Source organism: Oreochromis aureus, linkage group 7 (assembly GCF_013358895.1).
Source record: "Oreochromis aureus strain Israel breed Guangdong linkage group 7, ZZ_aureus, whole genome shotgun sequence".
Lineage (NCBI taxonomy): Eukaryota > Metazoa > Chordata > Actinopteri > Cichliformes > Cichlidae > Oreochromis > Oreochromis aureus.
Window position 1 is genome coordinate 44,498,614 of NC_052948.1, and position 17,682 is coordinate 44,516,295.

General features: G+C 39.3%; 1 protein-coding gene across 1 annotated transcript; it reads right to left on the reverse strand.

Moving 5' to 3' along the window:
* Positions 1-216: 216 nt before the first annotated feature.
* Positions 217-17,270, reverse strand: tbx5a (T-box transcription factor 5a). Its single transcript, XM_031757556.2, has 9 exons — positions 17,126-17,270; positions 16,259-16,429; positions 15,355-15,449; positions 13,881-14,000; positions 12,815-12,962; positions 7,119-7,271; positions 4,188-4,279; positions 2,544-2,776; positions 217-809 (listed from the first exon to the last, which is right to left on the reverse strand). The coding sequence occupies exons 2-9, from the start codon at positions 16,400-16,402 to the stop codon at positions 217-219; spliced, it is 1,578 nt and encodes a 525-aa protein (XP_031613416.1). The 5' UTR covers positions 16,403-16,429; positions 17,126-17,270.
* Positions 17,271-17,682: the final 412 nt, after the last annotated feature.

The following is a 17,682-nucleotide window of genomic DNA, read 5'->3' on the forward strand; positions in this document are numbered from 1 at the left end:
AAGGTAAGTGATAAGATGCCTTCTGTTCTAGTCAGCACCATCCTACTACGCACATCCACTGTGATCCATCACTGGTCTCTTTAGGATGAACAGCAAGACCTTTTAAAAAAATATAAATATAAATTCATCTAAACCCTGCCTTGTTTTGGTCCTTTGTTGTGTTTTTCCTCTTTTTTTTGTGTATTTATAGAGTGAGTGGGGGGGGGGGGGACAACTTTAGCTGTTCTCACTCCACTCTGGCATGATGCTTACACTATGTACAGAGTGGTACTGGTGTGGTGATAGTGTACGTGGTATGCCATGTGTATACAGGTACTCATTTCCCTGCAGACCGGCTGCTGGTGATTGGATCCCAGCCCCGGGACTGCACTGGCGGCCCAGAGTCTGATGGGTCATAGAGCTCTGGTACATTGCAGCGTGGTGGCCATCACCCAGCTGTGGAGAGGCGTGGCCTCCCACCCCACCTAGTCTGGACACCAGAGACCCTGAGGTGAAGTGAGCGGAGAAGTGTTGGTAGGGCAGTCGATCCATGGGCTGCATGGTGGTGACAGAACAGCTACCATAGGGTGATACACTGGCCCAAGTGTTGCAGCTGATGTCTTCCAAACTGGGAACAGGCTCAGCGCTTTGCGAGGCACTGGCATACATACAGGCCTGCCGCTGGCTGGACTCGCTGCGGTAAGGCCCACCGGAGAGACTGAGACTCTGAGCGTAGCCAACAGGGCGGTAGTAATGGTCCTCCTCGCTCGATGAGCTCTCCAGATATGCTTTCTTGTAGCTGTGATCTCCTGAGTGACAGTCATCATCCACTGCCGGTGGAATTAGAAAGGCGAGCAATGTTATTCAAGAGATGGACAATACAAACTGTCATCAAACAGAATGCAATGATTTGCAAATCTCATAAACTGGTATTTAATTTACAGTAGAACACAGAAAACATATCAAATGATTAAACTGAGAACATGTTTCACATTAAGAAAACTATTAAGCAAAGCTCATTTTGAATTTGATGGCAGCGACATGTTTCAAAAAAGTTGGGACAGGGCTATGTTTACCCCTGTGTAGCATCCCCTCTTCTTTAACAACAGTCTGTAAATATCAGGAAATTGAAGAGACCAGCTGCTGAACTTTTAAGAGAGGAATGAAGTTCTGCTTTTGCATGGAGCCCGGTTGAGCAGCTGGACTCTTGTTCTATGAAGCCATACTGTTGTAATAGATACAGTTGGGGTTTAGCACTGTTGTGCTAAATATATTGGAGCATATTTGCTGTAAAACCTGTATCTACCTTTCAGTACTGATGGCGCCTTTCCAGATATGCAAACTGCCAACTCCATAGGCACTGATGCATGTCCATATGATGAGAGATGAAGGCTTCTGAAATTTGTACCGTGCTTAAAGCGTAGGCTTAGCCTCTACAGCCACTCTCCACCTTCATTCACAGTATTTGACGTCCATGTTTTCCAAAAAGAATTTCAAATTTGGATTCATCTGCCCACAGAACAGTTTTCCATTTTGCCTCGGTCCATTTTAAATGAGCCTTGGCTCAGAGAAGACAGCAATGCTTCTGGATCATATTCACATATGGGTACTTCTTTCCATGATACTTTTAACTCTGGATGGTGCAATGAACTCTTTTCACAGAAAATAATTTCTAGAAGTGCAATTTTTTCCATGACTGAATCACGCCTGTTTTTAATGCAGTGCCGCCTGATGGCCCGGCGCTCACAAGCATCCAACTGATATTCGGCCTTGTTGCTTGCACACAGAGATTTCTTCAGATTCTACGGATCTTTTGATGTTATTATGCACTGTAGATGATAAGACTTTCAAAGTCTTTGCAGCTTTACATTCAGGAACATTATTCAGAAATTGCTCCTTAATTTGTACATGCTGTTTGTTGCTGATGTGGCTTCTCTTCCTCTCTTGGATTCTCTTTTTTATCTTCACTCATGTTACTGACCTGTGGCAAATTAGCCTAACTAGGATGTTATATAAATTTTTCCTCCAGCTGTTTCTTTTTTGTAACACTTACATTTCCAGCCTTTTGTTGTCCCATCCCAACTTTTTAGAGACATGTTTCTGCCATCAGATTCATAATGAGGTTGTATTTTTTCCATGAAATGTTAAAATGTCTCAGTTTAAACATCTGACATGTTTTCTATGTTCTACTGTGAAGAAAATGTAGCTTTATTAGATTTTCCAATAAAAGCATTTTGTGTTTATTTGCATGGCATTCCAGATTTTCTAGAATTGGGGTTGTACATGACTTAAAGCGATATTTAATAGCAGATACTGTATTTTAAATTATTCTTTGTTAAACATAACACGTCTCAATCATTTGTTTTAGTTTACAAATTTCCGTGTACACACATGATGTGTTCAAGAATAAACATTTATTTTAAAAAAATATTATAAATAAAAGATACAATTCAGAAACATGGAAACAAAGTGTGTTATAGCTAAGAACAATGTATGGAGAGTGACTACTGAAAAAACCCCAATCTATCCTCTTCTGCACTAGTCTCCATATTAGAGTCGCCTACCTTTCCTCTTGATACAGTGGTACTCTTGGCCATGCTCATGAGGCAGGGGGTAGGAACCCGACTGGGGCAGCATGTCCTGTGAACTGCTTGTGACACCATTTTCACACTGGGAGTACTGGGAGCTCAGGCTGTTTGGTGTGGCCAGGCCTTGGACCTCCCCGCTAAATGGACTCTGGCTGGAGCCCACTCTCTGCCGCACTGTACTGCGAGGCACTACCGGATACTCCTTGGTACTACGTGCACACACAAACGATCACAGTTGTTAGTTATTATCTTCAACTATAATTTGCTGTCAACAAAGCAGAACTATTTTAATCTTCCGCATTTCATCATAAGATCATTTCTCAAAGACAACCAACGAGGATCACCATCAGTGATTTACTTCTACTTAGGACACACAGAGAAAAACCTTTCGGGGGGAAAAACATTCAGTCTAAAATACCAGGATGTATTTCACCCCTGTAAATCCTCAGGATCCATCAATAGATCATTTTGCTACTTCTAGTTCTTTGATTTCAAGGGTAGATTCAGTTGAAAACCTGACCTGGTTTTGCAATAAGCTCTCCCCTTAATATTGTAACCAAGAGCAGACGTGCATTGCTTACTGTCCTCTGCAGGATTGGACAAAGGCATGAAAGATTGATAGTGTGGTTTGGACTCTCACCAACTTCTATAGATTTACAAGTTTTGATAGCTGAAATGCATTTCACTTGAAACGTTTTATTAGCTCGTGGAACGCACCTACTTAAAGAAACTTAACGTGCGTCTAGTACAATCAGGCACGCAGTTTTTTAGAAAGCTACTTCTTTTTTTGCTGCAACACTGATTGTGAGGTACTTGATCATTATTCTGTGCATCAGAGTAAAGGTTTTAGAGTGGATGCATTCTTCTAACACCTTATGGAAACGCCAAACAACTTTTCCTGTTTGGTCTGATTTGGGATTTTTTTTTTCTCCTCATTTGAATTCACATAGAGTCTGAACTGGCTGCCCAAAGGGGGTTGGGTTTTTTCAAAACCAGATTTTCTCCTTTGAAAAAGTGTTTTCCACGCAGTACGGACTCATGCTCCATTCCTCATCTGGACTGAATAATAGAGCGAGGGAGGGGAGAGATCAATGTGGTCGTGTAGTGCCTTGGCTGCCTGACCAAGAGATACCACCAGTTCAGCACAAATGTGTGCTGCCCCCCCCCCACACACACACACCACCAACACACACATACACAGCACAGTCCACATAAGGAGTTGAAACATCCTGGTAGAAAGAGCTCTATGGAAGAGAGATGTTACAGTTGTGTTTCAGAGGTTCTGCCAGATCAGCCATAAAAGTCTTCAGCATGAAAACTGGCTGACTATCAAGAGCTACACTTACATCATTGAAAATAACACTCACTGAAAATAACACATACGACTGGTTTGCATTTGGGTGATTGAGGGATTAAAGTGGGGCTCGTTAAGTGACAGTGTGACCAGGATGTCAGTAACCCCTGCCTAATTGAGGTAACATTTATCTACTCATTTCACAACATTTAGTATGGGTCAGTATTTCCATATGTCAGAGGCAGGATCTATGAAAGAAAAAAAGAAAAGAAAAAGAAAAGAAAGCAAGAATAACGTGCATTTTGATTGTTTTTTTCCACATTTACCTTTGCATTCTGGACATCCGGTGCAATTCCATGTCATCGCTACCACGGAAACCCTTTGCAAATGGGTTGTTCTCGATCTTCAGCTGGGTTATCTGTAAGAGCAAACACACGTAGTGTCAGTAACATACACTGTTGCAGTAAGAGTCATTTGTTGTGCTGCTTATGTCATTTCATTGTCAGCTGCATTTAAAAACACTGCGTAGCACCCAATTACAGCCAACCCACACACGCATCGAAATAGCAGCTATTTAAAAGCAGCATTTCGCCGTGTGCCAGACTGTCAGACAAGACAAGTCCTCTTCAACTCAGGGGTTTTATGATGACAATATTAAACATATTTTTTTGGAGAAAACCGGGGCTTTACGGTTTTTTTTTGGATGCATGTAAGTGTTCACAAGCTACCCAAGAGTGAAATAACAGATCATATTTCCAGAAACCTGAGATACTTTCTGAGCTGAGTTCCTGAGTGCAATAGTTCAATAAAAACATGTCTAAATAAATCATCTTTCATTGCTTAATTTATGATGTTACATTAGATGATGTCTAGCTTAGGAGATAGCTGGCTCGTGCATGACAGATACAAATCATAAGACTTATTCTATGACTTAATGTTTTGGTAAAAAACGTCTCTATCAATACCAAACAAATAGAAGCAGAAATTACTTTCAGAGCCACCCATAAACAATAAGTTAATCCCAGAGTGGTTTAACCCAATCCCGGGATATCCCTCTCGTGAGCAGTGGTTTCTGGCAGGTAATTAGCTGGCAGCTCTCGTGTGCTTCCAGCTTTTTGACAAGACTGGAAGTTTGTGTGCACGCTGGCTGACACTTTCACCAAACCTTGTAAAATCTCTCATGTGACACTTCGCTAGCTTCTTGTTAATACGAGCTGTCTGTCAGATCATTTATACATTGTCTCATCATTTTAAAAGTTTGGCATTAAAAGTTCAAAGTCTATTTCGCCCTTTTTTACCCCCTGCATGTCTTCCAAAAATACACCTAGACAAATAATTATCCAGTCCAACAATCTTATTCTCAGTTGAGTTTACAGAGAGAAAATTAAATATTCTGCAAAAGATTTTGTTCTGACTAGAATTAGCAGATAGGAGGAAAAACAGAAAAAAACAATTTAGGAGTAGACTCAGACAATCAGTTAAAATTCAAAGACTGTAGTTTGACTAGGCTGTGTCCAAACTGTGCTCATTAAAATAACTGAGGCTGACATAAACACATTTCCAGATGCAAAATGAAGTGAAGTAGTGCAAGTAAGATTATTTAAAAAAAAAAAAAAAAAAAAGAAAGAAGAAAAGAAGAAAACTATGAGCTGGTCTTAATTCATCTTCCCAGTTTGACAAAAATCTTAAGAAAACATAAGACTCCAGAAACCTCAGTTTCTGGAAAAAATGCTTTAATTACAGCTACGACAGGAAAGAGCTGAAACCAGAGACTTTGACCATTTCATTAGCTGAGAGTCTAACAGGTGAATTGGACACATGCCTGCAGCACGTAGTCCACTCCTTTTGGCAGGCTTAAAACTGTTTGATTAGACAAATGTGGCAAGAAAAAAAAAAGCCTGGAAACCCGAAATGCCCCTTTTTTTCCTGCAGGTCTGGAAAGCCCTAATAATTAGCCCGGAGTTACGATCTCAGCCCCTAGTAACAGGCTCGAAAATAATGAATGGTTTCTACAGAATGTTGGTCATTTGTGCTTCCTGTTCCCAGAAGCCCGGAGACCTGGATTGGCTGCGGGGACATTATGAGCTTTCGCCCCTTTCTCCCATATTCCCCAAACTAAAAACATATAGGCCTGCATGGTTAAAGGATGTTAAACAGATGCTGTTTGGAGATATTTGTATTCCCAAGATTTTTTCCCCTCTCCCGGAAATGTGGACAGTGTAAATATTGAATTTTATTCCTGCTTCTTTCACAAGTCTGAACACGCAATGGCAACTTAAAAAACCCCAAAACAAACAAAAGCAAACTGCGAGGCTGTGCGGCACAAGAAATCACATCTTTAACTCTAATCTGATGTTATAAGTTTCCAGATTCCAGATACGTGAAAAACAAGGGTGATTCCAAGGTTTTCTGCTTCCAATAAAACACGGTAAGAAACTTAATTTACAACTCAATAACGTTAATTAAAGCTCCGTCGTTAACTCAGAAAGAGAAGCTTAGAAAATAAATGAAAAAAGGCAAACATTTGAATAGCATATGTAAAATCTGGTTTCCCTAGTGCGGGTATACGTAATTAAACCTAAGTTTTTAGACTGCGATCTGTTTTTGCGAGTCTATATACGAGCAATGCGAAGGAAAGCTTCGAAATAAAGCACGCAGTGACAGTCTCATCTACACCGAAATAGACTGAAAATAAAACACCAACAAATGAATTAAAAAAAATTACTAGAACTGTTTCAAAGTATGCAGCTATTTATCTCCAACGAAAGCCTTAATAATAACATGCCACGGACTTGGGTCTGTGAAACGTGTTCTAGTCGAGAAACAGAAGTTTTCCCTTAATGTAGCCAGCAGCTGAGTTTAATATCAGCGATTTTCAGTGAAAAACTTTAAACTCTCAAAGAACTATTATTTCCCCTCTCCTTTAATCCAACAGAAGATCAATAGCTGCGTAAAAAATTGACAAAAAAAATTATCGAAAATAATTTGTGCAAAAATTATAAACACTTTTTAAAAAAATAACTTCAATGTGAAATTCGACCTTTGCGCAATTTTGCATTTGCACCGGGGGCATTTTTGAGAGCGCAACAGGCTGCACGGTTCTGTTTGCACATCTGATTTTTGCCCCCTCTATATTTACCTTCGTTTGAAACACTGCGGATTTTTAACCACCTCGTAAAATACGTAAACCTAATACTGCCCCTTTCGCGAAAATAAATAAAAAAACAAAAATATCCAAAAATACCCCGAGGTTTTACCTTATGGTTCTGATAGGATGTCACCGCAATGAAAGACGTTTCCGGGAAGACGTGAGTGCAGAAGGCCGTGTTTTTGGAACCAAAGCCATTATTTTCATCCGCTTTCACGATGTGAATCCTCGGTTGATACTTGTGCATCGAATTGAGGATGATCTGCAATAAAGAGAAAGTGGCGTTACACACATATATTTGACGTCATTTCTAAAAATAAAATTAAACAAAATGAGATACACCCAACCAGTCCTCAAATGTTTTTATTTTTGAGTGCGAAGTTTTTTAAAGATTAAAAATCTCTTTTTGTAAGAAAACACGTTGCCATATTTTGTTATAATAATAATAATACAAATAATAAATGTTAGTAAGACATTAGTCATGAGCAACATGCTGACATGCTAAGATTACAGTCTATTTTGCAAAAGGTCTATTTCAGTACTTTCTTCACCAACGCACTGGTCTGCTTATACTTCTCAATAAAATTGTTTTCATCCCTGTAATTTTATGAATTCTGTCTACTTCGTAATGGAAGCCATTTTTCCTCTCAAAACGTCTAAGCTGAGCTATAGTTTCTGAAAAACACAAACACTTGTTTGGCCAAAAAACTTTTATTGAACTACAAATTGTAATGAAAGTTTTATTTTTACCTTTTTATAGATATTTAAAATAAAATCGGCCCATGTGCATTCTTCTTCTTCTTCTTCTTCTTTTTAAAGCACAGTCATTTAAACATTCCTCGTGTTTTAAATAGAATAAAGATTTAAAATGTTCTAATTAAACCCTTTAAAAATATACTTGTTATATAACCTTGTCTCTCACTGTAATTATTACTGTAGTGACACTGATTTACCATGTTATTTATACAGCACTTCTCATGACAGTCACACAGATCAATTCAAGAGATAGACATATGCATGCCCTCTTTCTTTATATTCTGTTACCTTAGTAAACCAGTCTATGAGAACTACAATGAACAGAATGAACCTCTCTTTTGAGGCACTATCAAAAGTTAGTCAAGGCCATCAATCTTGAAGAAATATTATTTATTTATTTTATTTTTATTCCCTTTAAATTGTTCTAATAAAATCTATGGTAACTGCTTTTTAATTGACCTACCCCTGCATTCTGTCCGTTACCCATTCCTCCTATATTTTATCTGAAAGAGTGTTTTTGAACCTGCGTCTCAGTGCTAGCATGAGAAGAGCCGGGGGATTGCCCTGACCTCCAGTACCTATGGGGGCATCCTGCAGTATTACACAGACATAACCCAGAGTCTTTTCTCAGAGGCGAATGAACCATAGAGACCTACATAGATAATACAATAGTCATCCATTATTAATTCCCAGTTGAACTTGATCTCATTTCATGCTGGAATAGGTTTTGGTAATGGGCAGGAGAAAGTGTTTTTCAGCTGCCTGCCATGCACCTTGTAGATGCAAACTATTTAATGGAAGTAAGTGACAGAAAACATCAGTCAGGATTTGTTTAGTGGATCACTTCGGTTACATAAGCAGACGCAGCTTTTTGTTTTTGTGGATTTTTCCAGTATTGCAGTTTTGTCAGGGTGTATTTGAAAAAAAAAAAACCAAGCAAACAAAAAAACTTCTTTCATGTGTCTGTTAAGCAGCAGTCCATATGTCTTAATATTTAGAATCATTAATGAGACTTCAAAACACGACTCAAAACTATGTAAACAGTGCAAAGAAAAAGCAGAGTACATGGCACATTTTCTCATGCATGCATTCATTGCCTGCTTATTTCTTAGTTTGCATATATGTCCACGATTGGAACAAACCACAACAACTAGTCCACTGATGCAAACATGTCATACAGCACCCTGTATGGTTTAAGAGGCTAAAAATGTCTGTCATGAAGACATATTAGAAGTTGCATAGATGTCTAAATGCACATTTCACTATGGAAAATAGCATGGCCCACTAACTGTGGGTTCCTAAAGTCCAGTATCTGTGCTATTAGGATGAGATGTGGTAGTAAGGAGGGGGTAGCTGTAGACCACCCACTGGGGACCCAGCATACGCCTCAACTCCGCGGCCCAGTCACTGCCCTGCCTGGTTCCCTGTATCTCTGCCTCAATCCCCCCCGCTAGCTTCTGGATGATCGCATTTAATGATAGTGAGGGATCACTTTGGGTCCCGGGCTGCTGCCCTTTTACTTTCAAGTTCCTCCACATCAGAGAGTTTCCCCAAGCTTCAGGATTAGCAGTCTTTGTACACCACCATCTATTGCTCATCACACACTGCCATTCAAATATAAACAGTGTGATCCTCACACTCCACCCTCATGCACAAAACATGTGTGGGAAGACTGGGAGAGGAGTGCAGCAGCAAACTGATGGGTAAGACAAATAACACTGAGAAATATTCTGGGAGTTGAGTCGGACATCAAAGCAAAAACTACAGATTGGTATGAAACAGAAACAAAAAAAAACTCTTCAGGAATTCAGACACAGAAAAAAACACCACTTAAATCTGTAAGTTTGTGACCAAACTAGTGCTGTTGTGGAGGTTTTGATATGTATCGACGGATATGAATAACAAGCAACAAAGCAATACACTTTGTTAAAGCCAAATTACAGAGGGATTAAATTTAAGATACTTGAATCACAAATAAAATTACTTACAACAAAATAGCACTTGCTAGTAAACTCATAAATAATAATGTTGCAGATGGCAAAGTTTAACCTTAAACTAATAAGAATATTTTTTTATTTACACTTTTGGGCAGTTAAATGTGGAACTTTTTTTTAAAAGAAGATTCTTATGTAAGTAGAATCTCATGGAAACTAAAAAGCAAATAGCTAGCCAAAACTGTTACCCTGTAATACTTAACTAAAGTAAGTGAGTATATATACTTAGTTACTTCACAAAATTAGAACATTATGATTAATATTTGTCTTTTTAAATAAATCTCTTTTAAGAGACACACATATTTAAAATGCATTACCTAGCTTTGCTATAACTAAAACACATTACTATTGAAATAAACTGCTAAGCGAAACAGACCTCCGCCTCAACACTTTCATATGACGAAGATGTAAAATATCAGAAAAATGACTTATGTGCATGTAACCTATTACATACGGTCTATAATTAAAAAATCCTGTTCCTTGCACATATCCTTCTGCCCACTTCAACCCACTGTTCTTCACTATATTTCTACACAAAACTGTTAATAAAATAGCAAATCCACAAGATTTTCTCATAACATTTCCAAAGCTCCTTGAAACTACCTTCTTTCATGATTCTCACTAAAATGTTTGCTTTTACAAATTTGTTTTAAGACTGAGGTTACACTCCACTCTTATGCAATACAGTTCAATGGGTTATAAAACAGTCACAAACCAAAAACAGAACAATTAACCTTGCATAAAGACAAAGGCACCACGTCCTCTTAGACTCATTCCTAAACTGAGCTCAGTCCTGCCCGGCCCGCTGACGTGTATGTTTTACAGACATTTCTAGAAGAAAACCTCAGGCCAGTCCTGAATTGGTCTAATCTGCATCAGCAATATGCTTTGGTCTCATGTCTCACTGCTAGTAATTATAAATCATCTACAAGTTATTTCAACCAGCTGGACCAACAAGCTGATGGAGTATATTTCTGGCCAGCCACCAGTGCTTCATTTATGAATCCCATGGTGCTCTCTCCCAGCACGAAAGAGGGCGAGCCAGGAACCACTGCAACCAATCAAAAACGCACTTTAACCCAAAATTCACAAAGCTGCTCACATTCCAACTGAGACTCAATTTCATCTCACCAGCTGGGCATTGGCAAGGGAGCAGTTCCTTTAGGTGCCATGTGGACAGATAGTGGCTTGTGTGTGCTGAAATTCATATGCATTTTTTTGGGTAACGTTGAAAGCTGAAACCAGCTTCACTCTGATTCATTATCACACTGAAACCGACGCCTTAAGTGGATGCAGAAGCATACATAGGAATATAGTATAATGGCAACAATGCATTCAATAATTGGTCATATGCAATTAGATCTTTTTCTCTTTTTTTTCAGAATCGAGCGTTGTGCAGTAATACGTCTCTAAAAGCAAAACCAAACAAACACAGCTTGCTTTTAAGAATGTTTTCTCATGAAAGCAAACCAGCTGTTGGGGTAACCTTTGCCAACTTTATAATTGTATTTTCTTTTAATGGCTAAGCCTGTTAGTAAGAAAGTTAACTGTGCGGATGCTCTGTTTCTACAACAAGACATCTAATTAGGCCTAAATGTACCCGTTGAGATACCTTTCTTCATGAAAACCTGCCGCCAAAGGGCCCATTTGTTGATGAAGTAAGTGATGTTTGTACTTTCTGCTTTGGGTAAGACAGGAATCACAAAGGCCTGGGGCCAGATAGGGAGTTTAGAATAATGAGGAGTTAAAGCTAGGAAATAGGTACCATACAGCCTCTTACTGCTGAGAGAGGTGAAGGAGATGGTGGGTGGTGGTGCAATTGCCCTTTTCCTTTTTCCTAAAAAAGTTCCCAGTTGATCTCTTCTACTCATGCAAGCTGAATTCCAGGAGGTCCATGGCTAATGCACCTAGGGGGTGCTATAATAAAACTGTGCTACAAAAGGTATGTTACTTACACCTTCATAGCAAACATATTACATATTAAAGAATAAGATGATGGCATGATAAGAAAAAAATTATTTGTCTCAATCTGGAATATTTATCTAAAGATCACAGCGACTCTTCAAAACACTACCTTTATTTCATTATGTTCAATAGTAAAAACAGAGTATCACCAAAATTTTTTTGTAATCTCAGGAGATTCAACTTTGGGAAAGTAAAGTAGAAAAAACTTCACATGGCACAAAATCTTTTTGTGTGTGTGTGTGTGTGTGTTTAAAGTATATCAGGATTATTAATATTATTATTACTATTATTATTATTATTATTAGTAGTAGTAGTAGTAGTAGTAGTAGTATTACAGTAGTAGTAGTAGTGGTGGTGGTAGAAGTATTTGCATCTAATTGAACACCGCAACTATTTCACTTTTTTAAATTAATTTTGTGACGTTTTCAACATCAGAATGCATTTCATTACTTACTATTTTCGTAGTCATTTTAACACTGAAAGTAACATTTCCCACAGAAAAAATGATAAAAAAGACAAAACGTAAAAAATATAAACATATTTATATAATAAAACGTATGGCCTCCATCCAAGCGATGGATGGAGGGATGGAGGGAATTTATCAAATGATTTACTTTCACTAAAGCACATCTTTACAGCAGAACTTAATAAAATTGGGCTCCACAGGTGCAGTGAAAGAATGGCCAAAATGTTTAAGTTTTAATGCACATTTAACAGATCAAACGCAAAGTTTTAAGCAAATAAATAAATCAATAAACAAATTGCCTCTCTTTAAAAAAAATATGATCAGGCAGGAGCATTATCTTTAATCAATTAAAAATGTGTGTAAAATCTTTAATATCAAGAAGACAATAAAACGTACTTTTAATTAGCTGCGAGTAATAATAATAATGATAATGATAATAATAATATTAATAATAACAAACCGTTGGGCATTTTTATTTAAATGGCGATGCAGAGACCTGCAGACAAGCATTTAGTGCCATCATGTAACACGTCGGGCCTTAACGGATTCTCGGGATTTGGGTCAGTGCAGCACCAGGTTAGCAACCATGTGGTTAAATAGTATTGATGATAGGCAGGCACCTACGTGTCCGAACGGGTCCAGGTGGTTGTTGGTCAATTTCAGCTTCTGGAAGGAGACGAGCTGCCTCATCCAGTGCGCCCCCGTGGCGGGAGAGTCCGGGTGAACGTAGAGTCTCCCGGGCATGGCAGGCTCTGCCTTCCCAGTCACAGACCTGATACACAACAACACAGTCACACGCTTAGAAACTTGCTGGACTAACACATGCTAGCCGCAACTGAGTCAGTCCTAACATGTCGAAAGAAGCAGAAGATAATGCCTGTTGATAAAATTTGACAATAAATTAAAGTTTAATTATAAACGGAAAAACTTAAATTAGTGGGGCACTGTTTCTAATTATTAGGCACAAAATGGCAAAACATGGGAATTTGCGCACTTAAAGTTCTAAACTATGGTTGCTTACCTCTTTTTCAAAATTTGCTTTATTAATTTTAAACTTAAGTATATAAGGAAGCGGTCTATACTGTGCCATTGTTGGATGTGGATTGCTTCTAGTCACGTTAGAAGTTAAAGGCACTGTCTTGCAACATATGTGGATCGACGGGAGAGGTTTCAGGGCCTGCTTAATGCGTCGGTCAGTGCCATCATTGGCATGTAGCTAGTAATATTAAATGCTCTGACACAAAGAAGAAAGACCCGCTTGGAGAACGACTCTAGACAAACAGCCGTGTGAAAAACATCTTCGATGCAGTGAGCATGTAGGCAAGTATAGCTTTAGGAAAAGTCTTCTGTAGATCTTGTTGCTGTCAGCGCCGAAAACTCAGCACTGACAGAAACATTTCTGCCTGCTGACTTCATTTCTTGGCAAATATTAGAAAAAACACAGTTCATAATTCTCCCGGAAATAATATACACACTTCCGATTCCCGTCCATCACGACAATATAACGCTCCCTGCTGCAAATAACTCCAGAGAGAGTGAGGAAGCGAGAGAGTAGCTGTGCCCCCAAAAGAACAAAAATAACCCCCCCCCAAAAAAAACAAGGACCCGAATTTTCATCGGTGCGTAAAAGTAAAATGTTCGCAAGGCAAATCCTTCCACAGAAGCGTTGTTGTGTTATGTTTTTACGTACCATTTATTATCGGCGAATTTGTATCGATGGTCGTCAGCTGGCACAACATCCATAAGTAGAATATACTTCGTTTTCGGATTTAATCCTGTGACCTTTACTTTGAAGCTGGGAAACATTCTCCTGTACAGAAAAATAAAGTGTAGTGGACACACGAGAAAACAATACATGACTACCCACACACACACACACACACACACACACACACATATATATATATATATATATATATATATATATATATATATATATATATATATATATATATATATATATATATATATATATATATATATATATATTTATATTTATATATCTATATATATATAGATATATAAAATAAAGTCTGCGCCATTCACTCTTTAATAAGCAAACCAAAAGTAAATAATATTTTGAAGCATAGTGGGAGGATTTAAAACATATAAATATCCCTCTTTGGTGTTTGGAGAGGAAAATCTTACTTTCAAGGCAGGGCGTTGGATCTGAGAGGAGCCATTATAAAAAAAATTCAATATGTTCCAGAACTTTTTTTTTTTTTTTACGTGCAACATCCCTCTAGTAAATCTTTTGGATATTTGGTAGCTGTCATATTGCAGAAAACACACACATACACTGAGAGAAAGCCTAAGCTCTCCCACGAGTGAAAAGGAAGGGCTAACGGACGAGGATGGATGCTGTGTAATATCATCTCTTGCCAAAAACAGGAGTGAAATGATTGACGGGAATATAATGGAGACTTTTTGCAGCTGTGAGAAAGCAACTGCCTTCTGCCCGCGCTGGAGAGCACATCGAAATGCAGCAATGTTCAACTGTAAATATTCCTCATTTGTAGGAGCCTGTACACGCGGTGCTCCGAAGCTATTTGACATAAAAAGTCATCGGGCGCATATAAAAGTTCACACTCAGGCAACATGAGCTGTTTTGACTGGATACAGTCTGAGGGCGACCGTGGAGCTGACAGCAGGACACATTCACACACGCGGTCCCTGCACAACATGCTGTTGCACACGTGTTGGATCACAAGAAGTGTCTGCACGCAATTACACACACACACCTGCAGCGGATACAGAGAAAACGGCGCAAATGGCAGCCCTTATGCTCCTTAATGTCTTTATTTCAACGCAAAGAAACAATCGGTAACATTTTACACAACAGGGCACGTTTTGCACGTTGGCTCTCTCGCTGTATCGCATTTCCCAACAAGGCCACCCAGACTAAAATATGGACCGGTAGTGCTGCAGAACACTAAAGCGTCCACCAGATGCTCTTGTGTTTTCTCTGTGGTTCTGTACGGTTCCAGATCCCCACGCAAGAAAATTCCAGTCTGGTTTATAGTTTATATTTAAGCTCGAAAATCGGCCAAGATAACTAAACGCCTCATCAACAAGCAGACACGCAGTCAATGAACCCATTAGTTCTACTGAACTCTTTCTAATCGCGATAATAATAATAATGAAAACGTTTTAGATGCTCCTACCGTCCCGCTTTGGTGATGATCATCTCCGTCCCCACCTCGTGAAACTTCATCCATAGTTCCCTTTCGTGCAGGTAGACCTTTATTCCCTCCATTCCCTTCAAAGTAAAACACTTTAGTGTGTATGGTTTTTCTAAAGTTGCATTATACATAGAGGTGTCATGCGCTACTCTGCATGCTTTTAAGGCCTTCTGAGTTCAGAGGTTATAAAAAATAATACAAAAAAATGTAGGTCTAATCTTTAGTGTTTGATTAAAACACTTTAAAAAATTCTAATTAAATTCAAATACTTTGGACAACCGAGTTGTACGCTGAGGGCTAAGCTGTAAATAATGCAGAGGATAATAAGCTTATGAATTAGCTATTTAAAAGCAGCCACAACACCGTAGCCTTTAACTTCTTAAGCCTTTGGCGTGAAAACTGAAGCAGCAAACAAGATTTTATAATAATATAGTCACAGCTAACGTGTAGCAATGAACATAAATCCACACAGAATTGATCTGTAATGCTATATGACGATAAACTATAACACACACAGTCACGCTATGAAGCTTAACAGAAACTACAAATTTGCTGACACTTTGCTGAAGTTGTTTCATTTCACAAATAAAAAAAAAATCACTAGTTGACTAAATATCAGATCCAATCACATTTCTATCTCCAAACAGCCTAAATATATACGCTGAAAGAACTAAAATGAGCAGAAATACTCAATTCACTGTGCGGACATCTGTTTTTAAGTCATGATTTATATTTTATATTTTTAACGCCAAGAACAGCAGGGTATCTGCCTGCTTCTGACCAAAACGCCTAGCCTATTTTTTCCTGCAAATGAGTGAATGTAACCCCTAAGTCCGCAGCTTGCAGCCTGAGGCAGTGAGAGTGAGGCCTGCACGCCGGCACTGACCTGCTGGATGTAAGTTGTCTGTGATGACGGGGATTTGCTTGAGGTCCCGTTCTGTTTCTCTGATTTATTATCGCTCTGTAATTCTCTCGAATCCGAGCCACCTGGAGAGTTTTGGAGGACAAAAGTCTCCTCTTGGTCCGCCATGACCGGAGCTCCGACAACTACACGTCGCTGCTGGGAGACGGAAACAGAGATGTCAGTGTGTGCAGCTCGACCTTCTCAGCTAACCGAATAACTGAAGAAAGGCTTTCAAGACATTTTGTTAATATGAATTTAGAGACACAAATAAGCTTCATTTGCACTGTGTGATCACATTTATTATGATTGCTGTTACTATTTTGTTAAGTGGAGAAAATACTTTTTTGGTAGCTCAGAAATGAAAGCATAACATATGTAAATATAATACACATGATGGAAAGCGTTCATGTTAATGGCATGAGTTAAAAGTTTAAACCCAAAGCATTTTAATACTCTTAATAATGAGCTCAGTGCAATGTGTTTTTCACAAATACTGGTCATTTTAATCGGAATATGCTATTCTAAGGAGAATAACTTCAATGTTCACAACATTACAAAACTACGAGGACTTTTATTGTGACACACTGAAGCAGGCCCTCGCTTTTTTTCCCCCCCATTCATGGTCCTGGAATTAAACACATGAGCTGTATTGCCCTGCGAGGCGGTGATCACAGCAAAAATATAGCGCAGAGGTGCCTCCTAAAAAAAATTATTTGTACTCAGACGGTGTCACTTCAGCAGACAGCTGCGATTCCTGCAACGTGGAGTAACATTTACTACGATGTGGACGAGTTATGGAATGCAGTCACGGTGGGTACACGCAGTCGGTTCAGATCAGGATCAGCTTACCTAAAAACCAAAAAGAGGTCGCAGGCTGCAGCTGGCCCAGTAGAGCAACGCTGTGTCGCCTTGAAAACGTCCAGCGCCCCGTCCAAGAAATAAGAAATCAATCAAAAACCAGATAATCCAGGCTTTTTTTTCTCGAAGAAGCTGCACAAACTCCCCATGAATCCCCCACTGTTTCTGCCCTCAGTTAGTTCCTACAAAGCGGAGTGAAACCACGCAGATCCTCGCGGAACTCGCTGACAGCTACACGGCGCTGCTCGGTGCCTTATTGTTGCATTTTACAGCGGAGGTGCGTTTTGTGAGCCTACTCTGCCGATGGCACTTAGCAGTAAGCTGTAGCCTATTCCCAGCGGAGCAGGTCCGTCACCTCCTCCGTCCCTCCTCTCTCTCCCAGCCTCTGGTTTGTCAGGAGCTACGTCTCCCTCTCTTTCGTGCGCGCTCCCTCTCCAACTCTCCGCTGCGAGTCGCTGACCAACCGTGAGTCCGCTACGTAGAAGTGCCGGTGTGGGGCTATGAGGGAGGAGGATGGGGAGGTGGCGAGGTGTTGCCTTTGCAGGAAG